We start from the raw sequence: 22,526 nt of genomic DNA on the forward strand, positions 1-22,526 counted from the left end.
TTTTATTTTGTTTGCTGAGTTACCTTAAGAAATACGGAAACTCATCGAAGGTGACAGTACTCTCTCTGCCATCAACGATTTGTCTCAACAACTCTTGCTCAATCTGTTCTCCGGTGAGTCCATCTTCTACAGAGCCTGACCCGTTTGCCCATCTACCCAAACTTTGACCAGAGGCTAACCCGATTCCTAACCCAACACCAACACCTAAAGCTGATAACAATACGCTCTTCTGCTCCATTTTGCACCAACAGACAGCAACAACAAAAAAAAAAGATTTTGAGAAATCAGAAGAGAACCCTCGATTCTAAATCACACGATCTAGGAAGGGTTCAACGAGCATTCCTCGGAAAAGAAGAAAAAATCGAGACTTTATTGTCTCAAAATATATATTTTTTTTCTTCTTCTCTGTTTCTTGTAAAGTAAAGGAAGAGAGTTTTTATCTTCTTTTTTTTTTGGGTTTTTGAGGGTAAAATAAGATTTAAGGTGGAGAAGAAATGGGTTTGACGGGTGTAGAGAAGATGGGATCTCTCTCTCTATTTATAGCAAACGTTTTTGTGTTAGTCTTACGGTTCCTTAACCCTTTCCCGGGAAAAAGCCACTTTAATGGTAACATATATAAAGATTGAGATTTACTTTTTTAACTACTCAATTTTTTTGGACATAAAAGAAGAAAAAATTTTCATTTTACTTGAGTTTTTGTTTTGTTAGTAAATAAATATATTTATGGGTGATATTAGTTATTGATGTGGCAAATCCACAATTTACCTCAAATTTTATTTCTATAATATCCATTTCTTAATAACTAATAATCAAACACATATGTAAATATTGAATATACTTACCATATATAAATATTTCAAATATTTAATCTTATGTATAAATATTTTTTCAAATAGTTTTTTCAATTGGAAAATATTATATTTCTTAAATTATAAAAAATCAAAACTTATGAATATAAAACATTAATATGACCTAGAATTTATGCAAAAATTTCCTATAAATAGAAAAATTAACTTATCTAAAAACAAAAAAAAATATATATATATACATATATACATCCAATAATGTCACGTAATGTTTAGTGGGGGTTATTGGTTTGAGATTTGAATAGAGTTTTAAACATTTTAAATGTAATGTAGAATATCTTATTATTAGAAACTCTGCTAAAATTTAGTTTTATTAGTTTGTACTTTGTAAAAAGTTATTTAAAATTTTTACAAAATTGGGTTATTGGATTCATACTTTTATAAAGTCATTAAAAGTTTTGTGTTATTCAATTAAAACAAAAGAATCTGGGATTGTTAATAAATTCAATTATTATGTTATTGGTTCATGATTTTATACACTTTCTTCACAAAATAAAGTCATGAAAAGTATCACAAAAATACAGAGATTGTATAAACTCTTATCCTCCTGTTTGGGCAACTAATTTTGGAGTTCTCTTTTAATAAATTAAAAGTTTAGTTGAAAAAAAATACAGAGATTGTTTGGAGTATTTTACAAGATTTTTGAAAACTAATCAGCAAAACTACAGAATAAATACTCTCTATCAATCCTTAAAAATCTTTCACTTATTCACTTTTGATGATTTTGTTGAAGTGTTCAAAATTCTTTATAAATTAGAATACAATAAAACCCCCTTAATATATATCATATAATTATAAACATATTGTGCAATTTCTACGAACAAAACACAAAAAATTAGACATAACTTATTTATATACTATTTTTGGTAACTATACACATATTTGCATAAAGTTATGTGTTTAATAGAAGATATTTATTAAGAAAATTATATATATATATAAATATATATATAATATATGTGTATATAGATTTTATAATGTATGTTAAAAACTGTAAGTCATCGATAGTTCGATACACATTTAAACCAATTGGACTCACAGACCCAGTACTAATGCGCCATATTTAGCTTTCATGATTTATCTATGAATTGTGTTATTATAATTTTATATACAATGAACTAGTCAAATGTAGTGAGAAAAATAATAAATTAATTAAATTTATAAATATTACGAATATGACTATTTACAAAACTACATCAAATTATATTCGTCTGTTAGCATGAACTCTTTACCTAATACCTACAAATAAAATAAACTGAAACGAAAGAAAGATGAGCTTTCTTTAACTGGAACTGGATATTTCGGTTTTCTAATATATTCATATATTTTTCTTAAGCTTTTTTGGTTTTTTCTCTTTCAAAATTTATCCTTTTTGGTCGCCCTACCTTTTTCTTAAGTAATAGGTTTGTAGGGTTATCAATTCCTCAAAATTACCTTTTCTTATTCTTTTTATTTTTATTTATATATATTTCTTTATTATTATTGTCTTATTGAAAGTCCATAATTATGGACAATCTCACAATAGGTCTAACGTATGGAATAGATATGTGTGTGTGTGTGGTCTAAGGATGAGAAAGATGTAGCCATACTTGTGTTGTGTGGTGAATTAGTTTTATCACTTTTATGCATGTGAGGCTAAAACACACACAATTATTGGGTGATAAAATCTTGTGAAAAAAAACACTTTTTTTTGCATACATGCAAATGTACTACATTAATGCACATGTCTCAACAAGCGTGAAGGATCAAAATCATCTTACAAAGTTTTAATAGAACGAAAGGGAATGGTCCTAATTAAGACTGGAACTTCTGCATAGTTTACTTATCAATCTCTCATTTTGTGATTATTTTGTACCACGTAAATCAACGTCTATAATATCCAAAATAAGATGTATTTGAAACTGTTTATTTTTTTACCCATAAACTTGGCTTATACGGGAGGACGTGGCTTATACTGGGTCTTCTATGGACTTTGTAGTCAAATTTCTTGGTTAATTTGTAGGATTAATATTTGAATATTCTTTTGTGAAGCGAATCTTTTCTTTTGTGGAATCTATCATTTCATTGGCATGTGATTTCGAGGTACCTTTTCATTTTAATTAGTTTCCTTAGTCTCTAACGCAAACGGCTCTGTCTTTTTCAAGCATAACTTTACTCTTTTTTGTTTTCATCTTATAGTAATTGAAAGGTAAAAAAGTTATAAACCAAACACTTTCTTTTCTAATAAAATAACCTTCTTACTTGGTTACAATTACAAATGTCTACATAACGGGGAACTCTTCATCCATTTATTTTAGTTAGAGTTCACAGTCTTTGTTTAACCAAAGATTCGCAATGATTTGGATTTGACAACCAATTGATAACCAGTTTGAATTAGTTTAACTAATATTTTTTACCATTCTTTTCAAACTTTGCTAATCCATTACTGACCAAATAGCTAGCAAGATCAATGAAGTCTTTTTTATTCAACTGATCATCAATATCCATTACATAAAAGTGATATATATATATATATATATCACTTTTATGTAAAATTTGTAAATTATGGTTTAATTTTATCTATAATTAGAAACGGGATTTGTTTTGAACAATTAATATTATTTCATCACTAATCTATTGCAAACATATAACTAATTGAATGACATTATATCACACCGATAAATTTTTAATTTTTGTGATGAACAATTTGACCACAAGTAAATTTGGGATGATGTACTTTGCTACCTATATTGACAAGAGGCAAAGTACTGTATACCTTTTTTTGTTAAATTGTGTAGTGTTTTTTTCTAAATAATATTATTAATTACGTTTACTTTATACTTTTAAAACTATTTTACTATTTAAACAATTCATTTGTTAGCAATATTACTATTATTTCTCATTTGTTTCTAATCGCACCATCTTCCTTTAACTAAAGTATTTTTTACCGCATAACCTATAACTTAATCATCCATCATAGTCACAACTCATTACATAACGATGATGATCGTTTCGTTGAAAATAGTATTTTTGCACACAAATAGAGATGCATATCTATAGAATATTCGTGTGTAGTTGCTTTAGAAGGCAGCACATGGATGGAGATTGAGTTGTAACAAAAGGTTAAATTAATTGCGGGTTAATTCCACTTTGCATTTTTTTGTTGTTTCCTTCAAAAACTACTAACAAAATGTATCACTTTACACGCCATTTTTCATCTTCTTTAGCGGCGGCTTTTAAGTTATAAAATTTTTAAACAATTAAAGAGTCAAATGAAAAAGTATATATATAATAATACCATATGCTTTATATATAATATATTTAAAATCTTGTGACAAATTACAGCACTAAGAGCATACAAATGATGCCAAATCATTACTCTCTAAGAAAAAACTTTTATTATATACTAATATTAAATAAAATAAATGCCCAACAAAATACTAAACTAACAGCCACAACTTATTCATGTATATTGGAATAATATGTTTGAAATTTTACCGTGTTAGGTTTAGATTATAATTATATTTGAAGTAGTAATCAAATTTTGAAACCAATATGTATACACTGGAAACAACATGTGTATCTGTCACTTGTCTGTTTCTAATGTGATTGAATTACCCATTTGTATGCGGTTAATTGTGTTTAAGGAAAGTGCAAAGTTGTATTATAGACAATGATGATTCACATTTTAGATCACAACCAAGAAGAAAATGTGTACTCGAGTGAGTAGCTATATAATGGATATTCAACTTTATCTTACATCATCTTAAACAATCCGTACATAAAATTAGGTACATAGAATTGTAGATCTTATAATATGTCTCTTATGTTATCATACAAGAAAAAAAAATGAATTATATATGTACATTTAATTATTTTGGAAGACTAAATAAAGTTATTGTTGCATTTGCATAGGTCAGGAGTTTTGTGCCAAATTGGGTGGAAATTTTAAGAGCCATTGATTTTGTCTGTGCTGTATTATGTGCTTTACACACACATATATATATATATATATATATAATATTTGTGTGGCCAATGCGAAAACTAGCATTGACCTGGATGACAATTGGCATGTTTCTTGGTGTTTTAGTTTAATTCAAAGCACCAATAAGAGTATGTATAATTTCCAAGTTAAAATATAAAAAATGTATATATCAAAAAAGTGATCAGCCAATCCAAAAATTATACAGTATATCATAATAATCCAAAAAAGTTTTTTTTCATAGTTTTTGTTTTTTTGGTTTTTGTTCTTTGTTTAGTGTAGAAGTTTTAACTCAAAACCAAATGAAAATGACGTGATTGACCCTTTTTGTTGTCAAACAAGTAATCAACCAATTATATAAATTTAAAGTAGAAAACTCAAATTTTCACATTTGGATCCAAAATAAATAAATATTAACCACAACTAAATATATTTTCAATTTTGCGGTGAGTTTATCGAACTAGTTTAAACATTAGGCAAATTTAGCAGAATGTTCTATTTAACAAACGTTGGATTTATTCGGCCAAATCAACAAAAGTATTGAAATTTCTCAATAGTATTGAAAGTTTTTTTTTATTTCGAAATGTTTGGACTAATCAATTTAGAACGTGAGTTGATCGGTTTGGATTATTCTCTTTAATTTTTCTCAAGCAGAAATGCAGTCAGAATTGTCTAGATTTAAGAGAATGAACTGAAATCTTAAATGACTAGATAAGACACTAATATGATGTTAAAATATACCTAGATTCAATGATAAGCAAAGAAAGAGATATGCTAAAAGTTACTTAAAACATAGCACATCATGCTTCCAACATACATGCGTTAAGTTTTAAAGAAAAAATGATGTTTGTAAACGCAATAGGCTGCAGTGATTATCCATCTTAAAAACCTGTTTTTGGTTGGAAAATGGGTACAAGTGGGATACACATTGTATGGTCAAAGTGATTTATTTACAATTCATATTAATTTGTCTGTTGTGACAAGTGGGATACACACTTTGCTTTCAGTTATATTAACATTTTTCATTGGTAAAGTATTATGTGTTACATCCTTTTAAAATTTAAACATGTAAAAAGTTGGGATTTTGTGTGTGTGTGGGGGGATCTTTAACTTAAAATAAGATCACATGCCAAAAAGCTGTTGAAAATAAGAACAAAAAAAAGGTTCAACAAAATATACTCTTTTCCCCTCTCCTAATTCATATTGGATCTGGTATGGTCTTATTGGTTTATTTTGAGAAACAGAGATTCTATGAAGATAAATAATTAATTCTGGAACAAGTATAACAACCCTTGAATCCTCTGAAACATAAACTTGTTGTTAAACATCATGTCTTGCAAAAATATAGAAAGTTTTGGATTTGAGTCTTCTCTTGCTCTTACTAACCTCTAGAAATGTATATTACGAATTGAGTAGCTAGTTGGTTCACTTTTAATCAACTATAGTTGTATATTCCTAGACGTTACCTTTTATTAAAAATTTAGAACATCTCTTTCTAGCGTTTGTGGCATAATTTCCCAAGTCAGCATCACATGCTTTTGCTATAAAACCAACTTCTTTTAGGGAAAATGTGATCTAAATATGTCAGAAACGAACAGTAAAAATGTATTCTAACTTTTGATGACACGCAATACGACCCAACCTTTCTATTTCGCCACTAAGTCATTGTCTCCCTTCGGTAAAAGCAACTCTTTGATCTTTCTTCCACACGTTATTTTCTTTTGTACAAAGTTTTGTGTGTACAATTATCTTTCTTTTGCACTATGCTAAATTGATCAACCAAATGTTCTTGGAATGTTTATTGTCTAAAACACAAATACTTATGTTTGATTTTTACGTTTAGAGTCGATTTCTTTGTCGTTTATATATCCTTATCGAAATCGGTTTGAGATAATGAATTATAGTTTGAATATCTGCATGTATACTTCTATAACAATGAACCAATTGTTATATAGCTATACTAACAAATGAACCAATTTTGACATATGTTTTCAGTAGTTAGAAGTATATATTATGAGCAATATATAATGGTGTAAAATGGTTTTTATTTTTTTTGGACAAAGGTGTAAATTTTTTTTATGATGGTCTCTAGTAGTTGATATAATTTATTATGGCGTTAAGAAACCATAATTTAAGTCAACTCTTCTACGATAGGCATGGGCATATTACCCTGAACCCGAAACCTGAACCCCCTATTTCGGGACGGGTTTGGGTTCGGATAGTATGTAAAACTCGATCGGGTTCAATATCTCTAAAGTTCGGATATTACTTGAACCCGTATGCCCACCCGAACTAATCTGAATTAAATGTAAAAATATGTATTTTGAGGGATTTGAACCCAGTACCTAGAGCATTAAAATGTGTATCTTTAACCATTTTGTCACCTTAGTTTCTTTGCTATAATATGAAACGTTAAATATTTATATATATATATACAAGTGTTCTAAAATTTATAAAAAAGTAAAAATTAGTTTTTTTTTGTTTTTTTTTTGTTAATGGTTTGTTTGAGTTCGGGTATACCCAAATTACCCGAATCCGAACGGGTAATACCCAACCCCGACCCGATATTATAAAAAATCCGAACGGGTTTTATATGTCTAAATCCGAAAACCCAAAAACTCAACCCGAAAATCCGAACCCGAATGCCCAGGGCTAGACGATTGCATAGAGACTTACAAAGATTAGTTAGGAATCATTTCGGGTGGTTATCAAAATATCAAAGTGAACAATTTGTATGGATTGCACGAAACATATATATTCTTCATATATATATTGATAGATATTGACGCCTATATAGTCCACTAGGAATTGTTGTTGTTGTTGTATCCACTAAAAAGTTAGGCCATCATCTCCTTTTTCGTATTTGTCCATATTACGTCTACTTAATTTTATTTTTGTAAAATGTATTCTTCAGTCAAAATCCAAAATGACTAGTAAATTAAAATAAATATTCTATATATGAATTAGACTGATCTATCAAAATCAAAATTTCTAGACATCCGTGAATAAAAAAGGTAAAGCATATGAAAACGAACTGGTGATAGCCTGATAGGAGTCTTATAATAGTGTTCAACAAAAATGAAGACTGACGCAGTAACGTACGAGAGAGTGTGGGAGACGAAAGCCAGTTTTATGGACCCCTCTTGCTTTGGAATCCCCAACCTCTTTACCACTTCTCTGTCACAGACTCACACATCACATATCATGCATGCATTTAGCTATAGTTCCCCATTTTATTCTTGTCACATATATACTTGTCAACAAATTAAATCAAAATCAACAGGCTTAAAACTATTTCGAATTGTGAAACTTAGAAATGAGAAGTTTTAATCCCAGTAGAGGTCGTAATTTTGGCTAATCATTTTTTTTTTTTTTCTAATTTAAACCTTGGAGAATCTTGCCTAAAATTATCTTACATGTAGTAATTGTGTATGACATGTTTGCTCTTTAGGAAGCTTACCGATCTACCGTGAGTTCCTCAAACCAGCAAAATTTAGATTAAGTTGGACTTGGACCATAAATAATTCATTCAAAAGATTAAGATAAAATTAAATAAATAAACAATTTGATAACTTATTTGGTCTCGCGGTTTTTTCCTCTGACATGTACATTTTTGGCATGTCAGTGAATATTTTTCTGAACACGATCAACAATTTTGTTTATAGTTTTCAATGCTTTTATAATTTTTAAAAGTAAAAAGTATATATACATCCAAATGAAACTATTGAGTTTGTGATGGGACAAAGAAAGAATGAGACGAATACCAAACCACGTTTCAAGGAAACAATACACTTTTTCTCGTAACATTTAACCTTTGAGTACCATCAAAGGGCCAAACCAGTAAAAACTCACACTTTGAGATCTCATTTCTTTTTTGGATACGTCTTTGCCTTTGTCTTTGTCTTTTTCTTTGTCTTTGTCTTTGTCTCAACATTACCTGGTTTTGGACCTACTATCATTTAATTTCATTGGTTTCTCTTTGTTCTGTTTTAAGCAGTTTTATTTCTATGTTATGCTTTTACAAAAGGCGACAAGTACTATTGGGATCCACTAGAAAAATTAATAAGATACGAATCTTAGATCTATATCAATAACAAGGAGAGAAGACAAATATAACTCTGTGAAAAAATATTACAGCTATTGATGAATATTTCTGATGATTAATTAGCCAAGAATACTTGTCTTATGTATTCAGCAACAACTAACTCGGATGTTACATTCGTATCGTAGTAAAAAAAACTTGCCAGAGACTTAACTGTAAAAGAACTCATTGGCTTACGTGAACAAGTTGCCAGGCACCATCATGGTGATAAATTGGTAAAAATCGTAACTACAATGCTCATCTTTTTGAGAGTAGCTGATCTGATCAAATAAGCAAATACGGTTTTTCAAGTTGTTAGTATTTTCAAAGCAAAGCTATATGTTTACAACAATCATAAACGCATAACCAACTCCATCAGGGATTCAGGGGAGTTATAACTGCAGTGCTCAAGAGGATTCAGTCCCTTAACTAAACTGAAATGCTTCTCTTTCCTAATCAACAAGAATGTCTTTTGACAACCCAAACGCTTAACTTGTGATGGTTTCACAGTACCATGACCAATACCATTTCTTTTTCTTGTTATTGTTAAAATGTCTGATACCATTTCTGCTATTCCTAGAGCCTAAAACAATATCAAATAACCGAGAATGATCATGATCAGGTTCTTGAGAAAGGTTTCAGAACATCAGGATAAATCTTATTTATCATGAGGTTTTAGAACATCAGGCTGCAAAGTACAGATTTTTGTAATCCGAAACAGATTCTATCACTGGCTTCCCATCAGGCACTATGATCAGTAAAAAGACAAGTTCAAGTTTTGTGATTATTCTAAAAGCTGAAAATTTACTATTACCACCATATAATACAAAATGCTCAGTTTTATGCGCAATTCCAAAATATTTGACATGATATTAGAAATGGATCATTGAATAAAAAAACTTGTTCATTTCATTCAGATTTTGCATCAGTATATCGTCTTTTCTTCCTGAACATGGGAATGTGAGAGAACCACCAAAGTTGCTTAACCATAAGGGGAAACATAAAGGCAAAAAAAAATTAGCCTAAGTGTTTTTTTTTCTTCGGCAAAAGCCAAAAAACCAAAATGCCACAAATGAGAGAAGGGAGCCGCCTACTAAGCGTTTTCTACTAACTATTCTAACCAAAAGGAGGGGAACAAAATAACTGTTCAGTTCTCAATAATACCAACCGCTTCTTTGATGTTGCATCCACTTTTTCAAGAATCATTATCATCTACTTTTGTTGTTGCCTCTGGCAAGCCACTCTCTGAAGCTGCTGCATTAGGTTCTCCCGGTTCTTTTGCTGTTTCTTCTCTTCCATCAAACACATTCGTCAAGAACCCACTCTTTGATGAAGCAATCTGATCAGATTTTGCTTCAGTAGCAATGGATGAAGCACTCATCTTCTTGTGGCCAAGCTCTAGCTGAAGCTCTTCTGGCACATCATCAACAGTAGAAGCCGGTTTTTCCTCCACTCCACGAGGTTCAGCATCTGCAGGAGATTTCTCATCCTCTGTTCCCGATCGTTTAGTTTCATTCTGAAAGAGTTCAAGGTTCAGTGTAGAGCTGGATGCGATGGCCTGCTTTCGCAACGTTTCAGGTGCTGAAAAGAAATCAACCAAAGTAGTAGAGCCTTTAGCTATTGAATCGTTAGGTGAAGTAGAAGTGACTGTAACTGCTTCCTTACTTGCTGGACAAGCTTCAGATCTCAGGACAGTATGATCCTCTTTGGGTGCATCATCACTAGCAAACTGTGGCATCAGAGAGAGGGTTTGGCCTTCAGGTTCGGTGAGTTTCTCCCCTGCAGAAGAGCCATCAACATCTTTCATCAGTGTATCAATAGGATAATTCCTCTTACCGATAGCCACAGAACCAGCACCCCCATCACTCATTGGAAATTTATCAGGCAGCGATGTGATGCAAGTAGCAGATTGGTTTTTAGCAGCAGTCAAGGCATCGATTTGAGGCTCAGAGCCTAGGTCATCAGTTTGATTCCCAGCATTTTTCTTCCCCTGAAGTGGAGCTTGCTGGTTTAGCGAGGGAAGCGGGAAATCTTCTCTTGCGTACATCTTAGCTTGGGGAAACAAATCAGTAGCTGGGGTAACTGGAGTGACTTTCTCTGGTAAGAAAACGATGCCTTTCAATTGCTTTTCCGTGTCAGCAACCTTAACGTTGAGAAAATAGCCTGCCTCGAAAGAACCTTCAACGACACCAGAAACAACTTGACCTATCAGATTGTCATCAATAGTAGTACTACCAGGTTGGTTCACTGGTTGCTGAGTCTGGCAATCGTCTCTGCGGGGACGACCTCTTTTTCGCTTATTTGTAAGAGATGAGCTCGAGCCTTGATTCAGTTGGTCCATCTTCTCTGAAATATCCATGATCTTTCAACTTTAAAATCTTCTCTGGCAAAAAAACAAAAACAAAGTATTCTCTCTTAGTTTCATCAGTGTGCTCACCATAATTGCAATTATTTTACAGAAAATAACACAAAGCCAAAAACTTCAACCATTATCTTATCTGGACAAAATACATACTGATGAATCTTCAGAACAATCAAAGAAGAAGCAACGACAATTCACATAACAACAAGTGATGAAAACAAGATCACATTAGCATAACAAAATGAAGATGCAAAAAAAAAAAGGACAAAAACAGCCTCTAGTTCAACTATTAGCTTGACAATTCACTAACTTTATTATGCTCAAAGACAGATGAGAATGCAACAACGCCAGTGGAATGAGTTTTTAATGCTAAAAAGCAACAATGTTGTTAACCAACAACCCTTTCACTTAAAAGGAACCACCAAGTTGCCATTTTAGCTCAATCATATATAAACAGTAAATGCCCAAATAGTGTAACCTTTAAAAGACACGCACCTTCCTCACATGACATACCACAAAAACTCACATAAGTTCAATAAAAGCAAGACAACGACTGAAATTACTGTTTTCAACCGCTTGAACAGTAAAAAAGATCCATTTTTTTTCTTTATTTTCTAGGGAGTGTCAAATAGATTATACGCCACGGAAAACAAAAAAAAAATGGACCAAGAAGCTCCTCAACGATTACAACGAAAGGGGTGATAATAAACCTAGATTTCCCAACAATAACCTAAAAATTCCTCAATCAACCAAGAAAAATGTAAACTTTCCCGAGAAAACGGAAACTTTACCGGGAAAATCAACTGGGGAATAAAGAAATCCTCACCGCTTAGGTTTCGCGTCGAAGGAATCGGAGGCGAAATTCACTTTTCTCTAACGTAACGCTGAGAGGAATGAGTACCGAATACACACGCGCATATACGTATCCGTATCTGTAGCCGTATCCGTGTAGAAGATTCTATCTCTCTCCGTCTCTTTCTCGTCGCTTCGCCTTCTTCCTCTGTTCCTCTCTTCTTGTTCTTCTTCTTCGTCCCTTTCTCGGCGTTTTTGGGGAAATGTGGAAAAAAAATAAAATTAATTATAATTTGATTTTTTTTTTTTTTTTTGGAATTATATGGGCCACAAATGGTTTCTTTATTAAAGCCCAATAAACTTATCCATTACATTAATGAGATTTGTTACTATTTAGAAAGGCTTTGGGCATCATGTAAACAAAATAAATAAGCTGATTTAGGGAGTAATAATATTTGTGTAAATCATAATTTGTCAGATACATATATGTAGTATACAATAAAAAAAATATTAAATCAAGTAATGGATATAGAAAAAAAAATTACAATACCACTCACTATAGAGGGAACGAAACAAATTATTTTGTCTCAATCTATATACAGTTTTCTCACATTTTGTTTTCCAGTTTTCATTATAATATTGGGTGTCACATCCTGCTTGTCTATGTTCCGTTGAAGAATTGGTGTAGATGATGCTCGGTGAATTGATTACAAGAAAAGTCCGAGAAAAAAAAAATGAGCGAAATTATGTAATTTTGTCATGGGATAATATATGCCAAAAACTAATTAATATCTTATCCACATCTCTCCTTTCAAACGATTCCCTTGGTCTATATTTTTTTTTTGTTGCACATTATTAGTAAATTATAAACTTATATATCTATATATATATAAACATTACAAAACATATAAATATATATATAGAACATTAATAAAGCAATATATGCTGATTTTAATAATGTAATAGTTTTTTTTTTTTTTTTTTTGTATCAATGTTAAATATCATGTAATAGTTTGTTGTTGTGTGTGTGTATAATATATGCTTAATCGAATAATATGAGCTATGACAAGTTAACGAATTGATTCTCGCCCGACAAAAGGCATGAATTAAAGATAATGGTTTCGTTGGTTTATTATATGAATCAAAAAATAAATGTTTGTTTCGCCAAAATTTAGTTAGTGCATCGTGACTTGACCAGTAAGCAACATAACCTTGCATCATTTTCTTTGGTCGTTTCATATTTTAACATAATATATTGTTTTTATGGATTAATTTTTTTTTCAAGTACAATGACGTGATTAATCATGATCTAGCTAGCTCTAGTGTTTCCTTGTCGGGATTTATCGGTATAGAATTATAACTACAGATATATTTTGGTTCCTTCTCCAATTGATTTTTTGTTTTTGGTTGTTGTTGTTCTGTCCAAAGATATGTTAACGATCTAAGTCCGTCTAGAATTCACCGTCGGTCAGAATTCATCACATGTGTTCCTGACGAGTGACGACTATAGCATTTGTTTATTGGCTACAAAATTGCTTTAAGATCCGAATTAAGAACATCTTTTGACTGTTTTATATATTTACTATATATATAGTATTGTACTATGAAAAGTCATTTACCTAATGATATGGACGACGTGTGGCTAGTGTTATAGATGTTACTTTTTGTCTGATTTAATTTTACACGGAATAAAAAAAAATGTTGTTCTGGGACAATATTCATTGGTGATCATGGGACTTGATTAGCTGTGATGTTCCTTCTCGTTATGTACCATTTCATGACCATTAACGTCTGCTTTGAATCTGGTTCTGGTTCTGGTTCAATTCTCTGTTATGTATCATCAAAAGGTTTTTGTTTCTTCAATCATTATGTTTTCTTCCATTGCGAAAATAAAACATATGGAAAATAGACTAATTTATTTATAAATTTTCATCTTACAACTTACACACGTATTATATATTTTTAAGTTTTTTTTTAATGCAAATTTATTTAAATGAAAACATCATAATATAGCAAAATAAAATGATTAATTATGAATCAGAATTCCACTCTAACGTGAAGTAACAGTATTTTCGTAGAATTTATTATTGTACAGTGGTGTTTGGGAGCACATGCATGTTGGCATAAGGTTGATAGATAGCACAAGTACGATATATACGTTACGTGCAAACAAAAATATTGCGGACATCGGGTAGTTCAACTTCGATTGAGATAGGAATACAACTTAAACATTCCAGTAACGACAAGTTCGAAGTTAAACTGGCAGGAATTACGTCAAGTCTTGAGCTCGAGGGGCATCGGCTGCGACAGAAATAAATGAAATTATGGTCTTTGTCTTTGATATGAGGAAATAGGGTTTTCCCGAAATTTCTCGAAAGAAAAGAAAGAATAGGGAGTACGCCTCGTGATCATCACTAATATGGTCGACCAATAAAATCTTTATCTTTGGCCATCTTATGACCAGTCAAAAGTATGATCTAAAGATTTTGGTATATGTCGACAGTCGCGACCCAAGTCTATTGTACGCTAAACTCTTTTGATATATCGAACTAATTGTTCTTTCATATTCATCAACAACGAACGAGTTATCTCTCTAGATCACAATTTCATCGTTTATGAAATTGTTTTTGTTTATTTGTCTTTGAACTTTAGACACCTGCTAGATTTATAAATATGTGATCTAGATTTTATTGTGAAGTGTCTCTTACCAAACTAATAATAAATCCATGAAAACTTCCAGCATGTCATATATGATTTCATGGTAATCATCGGATTTAAGGTTCAGAAAAACCGTGAAAATAAAAAAAAACACACACACCACTAGATAGATAATTCGATTGATATAGTCATATTTCTTGAATCGTTAAAGATAATTAATGAAATCAACAAACCAATACACACGTAAAGAAAATTCACGTATATACATCTTGATCTATATGAACAAACCAAGCGTTGAATGACGAATGATACCGAAAACATAGATAGATACATGCATGAATCTAGTATATATCGCTCTCTCGCGATAGATTATGACAAGTGAAAAATGACCATATAATACTGTATATGTTCGTGTTTTTGGTCCCCCAAGAAGAAGAAGATGAAATAAGAAAGAAGATGAAAAAGAAATGAAGGTAGGAGATAGGAACAGTGTCACGAGGAATGCTTTGGATCTTCTCGGAACATATCTTGTCTATATGTCTCCTTGTTTTGTCTCACCAGCACGTGAGAACTAGAGTTTCTTCCCAATTATATCTTCTCTCATTTTGTCAAAAAACTTTTGTGTCACTATTCAAGCGGCTTAATTAATCCGAATGAAGCTTCGGTTTTTGTTGCCTAATATTTCTCTATTTGCATTTTGTCGGTTATAATTCGGTATAGGGATAAGAGATCCTAGGTGATGTTTAATTAGAACATCTTGAGTTCGAATTTGTCTCCATTATGGTGTGTGGTTTAAATTGACGAGAAAGATATTTTTGTTTGCCCCTTTGTTCACATATATCTCTAGAATGTCACATTTAGCTTTTCCAATAGTTTATAATGGCTCTAGCTGACTTGTGCTTCCTCTGTAAACTTCCAATTTATAAAATTAATAAGCATTTTCCAAAACTAATACCAATCAAATGAATTATTTATAACCAATATGTGCATTATTGATATATTTAACCAATAAATTGGTGGGTTTCAATTAAAACCAAAGTGGTAAATGGTATGCATTTGACTTCATGTTTTAGAAACGAAGTTTGCCTCTGAAATACCATTAGTAGATTTTTTTTCTTTTTCTTGTAATGATAACACGTAAAAGTTTAACAAGTGATATTTTTATTCATTTATTATGTTTCAAAATTATAACTCACGTAAAGAAAATTGTAATTGTTTATTAAGTAAAAAAAGTATTTAATTAGTAGTTTTTAACGTTGTTAAAAATAATTAACCTTTTTCTTTTTTTAACTCCTAAAATTAATTATATTGGATTAACTTTAGGAAAAAATGGTTGTAATTACTATAAAATTCATGACTTCATATCTATCGAATGTCTCAAATTCAAGATGATGACTTTGATTGTACGGATGAACAAACGGTAGCAATTACTAGTATGAATTTTGATAAACTCTCGGCTTTTGAAAGTCCCGAATTCATAGTTCTGGTTTTTCTAAAGTATTTGTCCTGCTTTACAAGCCATTGAAACTTAACTAAATGCTTTTGATTATACATATATTTTGGTTGAAAGATTTGGATCTAGATGCAATGTAACCTATGAAATTTCTCAGTGCATGTATTCCAAAATCTTCTTGAACCTATAAATCTACAGAAGAAAAATGATGCCTAGGGAAATCTTTTTGCCTGTCTTTTTGGGTGAATATGTCCTTTGCTACAATAATTTCAAGCTTTAAAATATCTTTTAAAAGTAAATATTTTTGGTTTGGAATCCATCTTGTCTCTAATGTTATAGGGTCTATTAGTATTTATATATGGATGGCAAATCTTCTGCTACAAAGTTGCTGCAAAGATATGGGCAATTTTGTTTTTCTAAAAGTGAATTACTTTAAATCGGTCCTTAGTCTATATATTCGACCTTAATACTACTACGCTTTCTTATATTCCGATTAAATGAATACCATAGGCTTGTCCCCTTCCACATTATAGACTACATTTATGCAGCTTTAAATTGTAATGCGATACAGCGATAGATATATGTTGCATCATAACATGCAAATCCACTGCGACGATTCAATACACCGAGTTTCTCGGTGTTTAAGTTAGTGTATGGGTCTAATTGTATTTAATTCTTATACACGTTTTGGTTTGCCAACACGTCTTGACCAATTATAATGAAGTGTATTATGTTGACGAATGTGTGTGTAATATTTGATTTATATAATCAAATAATCAAACATGGATTAATAAACAATATATATATATCTATATATATATATATAATAGTTGCCAACCAAAAAAGAAGAATGATGATAAATGTGTTGACAGCAAAAACGATACATGTCTCGTTAGGTTTCTATTTTAAATTAATGGAAAGTAACTATTAAACCATTAAAACGGATAAACCAAGGTTAAAGGCGATATAAAATTTAAAATATAGATTTCAAATATATTGTACCAAATACCTTAACTTAAGCGAATCATTTTAATACCATTTTTTTTTAACTTAACTCTTGGTCATTTGGGAACTACTTTGATTTGATTCTACAAAAGTTCCGATAATTCGATGAGTAAGACTCCATTCTACTTGAACCATGCACTGACATACTAGATAAATAAATAAAACACTTGCATACATGGATCTCTTTTTTTTGGACAAAACATACATGGATCATGAGACCAAAAATACGCCAGTTTTTTTCTAAGCCATTTCTCTGATTCCTAATCAAAAATGGTTATATAAGAAAATTAAGTATCATACAAAAATGGTTATACATCCGCACACATATATTACATATAAATAAAAAATAAAAATAAAAATTTGTAATGCACATAGATCAACGATAGTACGATAAAATCCGCACTATACGAGACGTCGTCACGTAACCGTGATGTACTCCTGAATTTTGCAGTACGTTTGGGTAGATTAAGTTTAAACCATAGATTTAGGCGTCACGATTCTTTCATTTTTGGACTTAACACAAAATGGTAAATGATGACTCACACAGGATTAAAATTGTATGTCGTTGTATATTTCCAAAAATTCTCACTTTAAATTATAGATCATATATGTACCTAATAAGTATCATATAGTGTATTTATACATGTGATAGAATGTAGATTTTCCGGTGTTTAACTAATCCTACAGAAAATGCTAAAGCTTTATATAAATGACAAACACAATCATACAAAACGAAAGAATATGTAGATCACGATATCCACCTACTTATAATATCTTGTACCAAAATGCTATAATGGTCAATCAGAATTATAATTCGCTAAATTAGTGGTTTGGGAAAACCAAATTTGACCCAACAACAACCTCTATAGTACAAAAAAAGTTAGTTATTTTTATTTAGTTTTGAATGTTATATGTATGAATGTAATTCATTTTTAAATATCAGTCATAATCTAGTATAGTTTGTGTTAGTGTTGTTGCGTCACAATCTAAATTAGACACTCATAATACATGTCGTGGAACCAAAATAATCAGTAAAAGTGAAATGGAAAAAGCACTAATGTTTTAGTTTTTGTTCCCACGGAAAGTATTTTTGTTCTAATATATTTGTTTTAGAACCACAATATGAAACTGTCTTTACTTGGTTATGAATTATATTGATATAGTTTTGGATAGTTTTTAATCTATTTTATATTTGGGAATATCATACTTCTTTTGAACTCCATTTAATTATTTGAGTTACAATTATGATAAGAAAAGAGTTCAATCATGCATGATGACATCTCCGTATGATCTCTAAGACAAGAAAAGACAAAAATTGCACAAAAAGTAAGAATATTCAAACACAATTGGACCCAAGAAAAAGTAAACATGGGTAGGCAGTCACTTATAGTTTTACTTCCATAATATATAAAAAGAAACTATTTAACTTTCATGGCTCTCAAATATATGGAGAAAAAAATAGCCAAGAAAATCTGAAAATATTTTCTTGATTCTGCTTGCAGCCCCATATATATATTTTTATAAATGTGCCCACTCATGTAAAAAAACAAAAACATTCTTGATCCACATCAGATGACACATTCACATGGATCATTCACATCAATCTCTTTAATTCAAGAGAGAGAAACAACAAAAAGACACATCACAAGTTGCTCTCTCTCTTTCTCCCACTCCAGGTGTAACGTGTTAATGCAATTTGCTTATTCTCTTAAGCTTAATATTCTCCATCTCTACTACTTCTACCTGCTCCTCCTCCATGTATTCTTCTCATTTCTCTGTTTAAAATTAACACAAAACATATTAACAACTAATCATAACAATTTATAAGATTATACACAAAAAATGTTAAATAAGACTATAATAACGTACCGAATGATTTCTTGCAATGAAGAACGGCTTCGTAAATAGAGCTTTCGGAGTCACAAGACCTTCTCCAGTAATAGTCATCGGCTACACTTATTCTCGGTGACGATGTGGTCTCATCAGAATAAACTTTGCTCCTAGACGAGGTCGTTACACGGATCCTCGAATCCATACTGATACCTCCGNCATGGCTCTCAAATATATGGAGAAAAAAATAGCCAAGAAAATCTGAAAATATTTTCTTGATTCTGCTTGCAGCCCCATATATATATTTTTATAAATGTGCCCACTCATGTAAAAAAACAAAAACATTCTTGATCCACATCAGATGACACATTCACATGGATCATTCACATCAATCTCTTTAATTCAAGAGAGAGAAACAACAAAAAGACACATCACAAGTTGCTCTCTCTCTTTCTCCCACTCCAGGTGTAACGTGTTAATGCAATTTGCTTATTCTCTTAAGCTTAATATTCTCCATCTCTACTACTTCTACCTGCTCCTCCTCCATGTATTCTTCTCATTTCTCTGTTTAAAATTAACACAAAACATATTAACAACTAATCATAACAATTTATAAGATTATACACAAAAAATGTTAAATAAGACTATAATAACGTACCGAATGATTTCTTGCAATGAAGAACGGCTTCGTAAATAGAGCTTTCGGAGTCACAAGACCTTCTCCAGTAATAGTCATCGGCTACACTTATTCTCGGTGACGATGTGGTCTCATCAGAATAAACTTTGCTCCTAGACGAGGTCGTTACACGGATCCTTGAATCCATACTGATACCTCCGGTTATTCCAGCGGATCTACATCTCCTTAACCTTCTACACAATGGCGTCAAGAAATCAAGATACTTCAACAAAACCCATTTCGAAACTCTCCTCAGCTTTCTACAAGACGTAGTAGGAGATGACTTGCTCTTAACTCCACGTGTCTCAATCTTCCCCGTGGTTGTTGTATCCAACGGTTCAAATTCTTCCTCGGTAACCACTGACGTGGCTTTTAATCGATAAGGCACGACGTAGCCGTCGCGGAAAAGCTCGTCGGCGTGAACCAAAGAGTGATCTTCGTCGGAGAAAGAGACGAAGTTATCGAACTTGAAGCTACTTTCATACGATGTTTTGATGAAGAATCTTCTTGAAGGAGGCAATCTTGGATCCATCTCGATGAAAGAAGATGAAGAAGAAGAATCTTCGTAGGTTTGATGATGATCATCAATGGAAGGTTCTAAAGAAGGATAATTAACTAACCAGCTGTAAGAGAAGCTGTCTATCGGAACTAGTGGCATTGAAGCTTCTTGTTTATCTTCTTCCATGGCTGCTTCTTTTGTTTTTTTTTAGCTAATAGCTTTTTTTTTTGTTATTGGGATATGTTTGTTGAGTGTGTTCAGAGAAATTTGTTTGAGACAAAACAATGTTTGGATTGGGAACATATGTTTCAGTGTAATATATATAGAGAGGGACATGCATACACACATAATTTTATTCTATTTTTTTTATAACGGTAGTATATAAATATTTATGTGGTTAGTTTGGTAAGAAACAATAGATATTTAATAATTGGAAAAGGAAAAAAAGAAAAGAAGAGAAACATAAGAGTTTGTGAGCCCATACTAACCTCTCATTATGTGCTGTTGCCTTCACTCTTTTTCTTTTTTTTTCTATTATTGTTTTAATATTCTCTTTTTTCGTATATAAGATTATTTTAATTATTCCCGGTGGCAAGAAGATGATAAAAATGACGTTATCTGCTCTCCTAAAGCATGATTATTTTAATTTGTTCTAGGTTATCCGTAACTCATAAAAAAAAAAAGACAAGAATGCATGTTATATATTGAACCAAATATAAATAGGAGCCTATAAATAGGAACTAGTTGTTTTGGAGGACAAACAAAATACTACTATGGACCAAATATAAATAGGAGCCTATAAGAAACAAAAATAGCTGTATAACGTTTTAAGATGAAAATTTCCAGAGCATTAATACAAACGAAGAAGGACCACGAGTTACAAAATAGGAGAAGGGAAAATTAAAATAAAAGTCATATTCGTGAATAAGAAAGAGAAAAAGTTAAAAGAATAGAGAAATGAGAGAGGAGAGGTGAAGGGAGAGACAGAGGTCCCGGGAAGTGTCGGGGTGCGAGACGAATGTTGTCGAAAGATTAGGGGACAAAAGCCGAAAACAGAAAGTGACGTGGAGACTCATCAAAGTCTTATCTATGGGGCCATTATTTGCATGGTCTTGTTATGGGTTACGTTTGAGAGACTCGAAACAAGGTTTTAATTAGTACTAGTACTAGTAGTATTTTTGAGAAGTGCATTTAATGATACGAATCTCTCAAATCTCGAAGGGAATGTTTTGTTGTTGGTCGTCTTTTGATAACACAAGGTATGATGATGATGAGTAATTAATAACCTCTTCTCTTGAGAGACATAAATATCTCCCTACCTTTTTAGATAGGTTTATTAAATTTTGGTTTCTACATACTAGAAGTTTTGGTCGTCGATTAGATTTCTTACACATGTTTTCCAAGTTCGAAAACCAATAACAATATCCACACGAAATCAAGTGAAGAGTATTCAGTAGTATAATACATAAAATTTTGTTAGTAAACAAGATTTTTTTGTTGAGTAAATTTTACATTCATTTTAAAAAGATTAAAAAAAAAAATTGTAAGTGAGAAGTTATATTGTGAAGTAATTTTCTTAACACGTACGCTTAAGTGAAAGCAAAAGAGACAAAAGAAAAGGTGATTTGGTTTGCATTCCGATCGATTTATATTATAATTTTTCGGAAAGACTAACAGACAAAACTATGCAGGTGAAAACATAGGTGAAATTTTCTTATAAACAAACAAAACAGGAGGATAAAAACACATCTATATAGGAGAATTCAAGTGTTTGCCAAAAAAAAAGAGACTTCAAGTAAATATTAATCGACTTTTCTATTTTTAAATTATTTTATATTTGAATCGATCAAATGTCTACAAATTAAACAGTGTGAGTCAATGTGTATGTTATTATGAATCACAGTCCAATACTCCGATTTATAGACATATCCAATGCTATGAGCCTATATATGGACCAAATTTGGATAGAAATAAAGACTGATAGTAAAAGAAAGTTTGATTGTGAAAAAAAAAGAGACTGAAGTTTGAATCATTACAGTCAAAGATGGAATATTTAGTCTTTTTTTTGTAAGATAAATGATTTGGATTGCAGTAAAGATTTGCATTTGTGGCCAGTAAATTTCATCTTTTCCTTTTCATTCACACGCCATATGAAACAAAAAAAAAAACAAAAAACAAAATAACACTAAATCAAAGCACTCAATATAAACAGCTTTTTTTATAATTGTAACCAGAAAACAAAAACAGTTTTTTTTTATAAAATCCATCGAAAAGGTGTTAGCTTGACCACAATCAAGTACTATATGAAGTATGAACGTATACGTTGCATCTTCGACTAGGAAA

The 22,526-nt window shown here is 31.3% G+C and overlaps 2 protein-coding genes and 1 long non-coding RNA gene across 6 annotated transcripts; all 3 read right to left on the bottom strand.

Moving 5' to 3' along the window:
* LOC104725803 lies at positions 9,800-12,305 on the bottom strand. Of its 4 annotated transcripts, XM_010444536.1 has the most exons (3): positions 12,097-12,305; positions 10,574-11,291; positions 9,800-10,489 (listed from the first exon to the last, which is right to left on the bottom strand). In XM_010444536.1, exons 2-3 carry the CDS (start codon positions 11,265-11,267, stop codon positions 10,104-10,106), a joined length of 1,080 nt encoding a protein of 359 aa, XP_010442838.1. In that variant the 5' UTR covers positions 11,268-11,291; positions 12,097-12,305; the 3' UTR covers positions 9,800-10,103. The 4 variants fall into 4 exon arrangements, with proteins under 4 accessions (XP_010442838.1, XP_010442837.1, XP_010442835.1 ...); XM_010444535.1 differs by having other exon boundaries at positions 9,800-11,286; XM_010444533.1 differs by having other exon boundaries at positions 9,800-11,291.
* LOC104725805 lies at positions 18,539-19,214 on the bottom strand. Its single transcript, XR_757969.2, has 2 exons — positions 19,048-19,214; positions 18,539-18,953 (listed from the first exon to the last, which is right to left on the bottom strand). It is a non-coding gene; the product is annotated as an uncharacterized LOC104725805 (long non-coding RNA).
* Positions 19,235-20,509, bottom strand: LOC104725806 (probable membrane-associated kinase regulator 6). Its single transcript, XM_010444538.2, has 2 exons — positions 19,667-20,509; positions 19,235-19,572 (listed from the first exon to the last, which is right to left on the bottom strand). The coding sequence occupies exons 1-2, from the start codon at positions 20,367-20,369 to the stop codon at positions 19,565-19,567; spliced, it is 711 nt and encodes a 236-aa protein (XP_010442840.1). The 5' UTR covers positions 20,370-20,509; the 3' UTR covers positions 19,235-19,564.

This window comes from Camelina sativa, chromosome 11, assembly GCF_000633955.1.
Source record: "Camelina sativa cultivar DH55 chromosome 11, Cs, whole genome shotgun sequence".
NCBI classification, from domain to species: domain Eukaryota; kingdom Viridiplantae; phylum Streptophyta; class Magnoliopsida; order Brassicales; family Brassicaceae; genus Camelina; species Camelina sativa.

Bases quoted from the DNA above. Each gene is read 5' to 3' on its own strand.
- LOC104725803 (XM_010444535.1), bottom strand. From the start codon at position 11,267: ATGGATATTTCAGAGAAGATGGACCAACTGAATCAAGGCTCGAGCTCA.
- LOC104725806 (XM_010444538.2), bottom strand. From the start codon at position 20,369: ATGGAAGAAGATAAACAAGAAGCTTCAATGCCACTAGTTCCGATAGAC.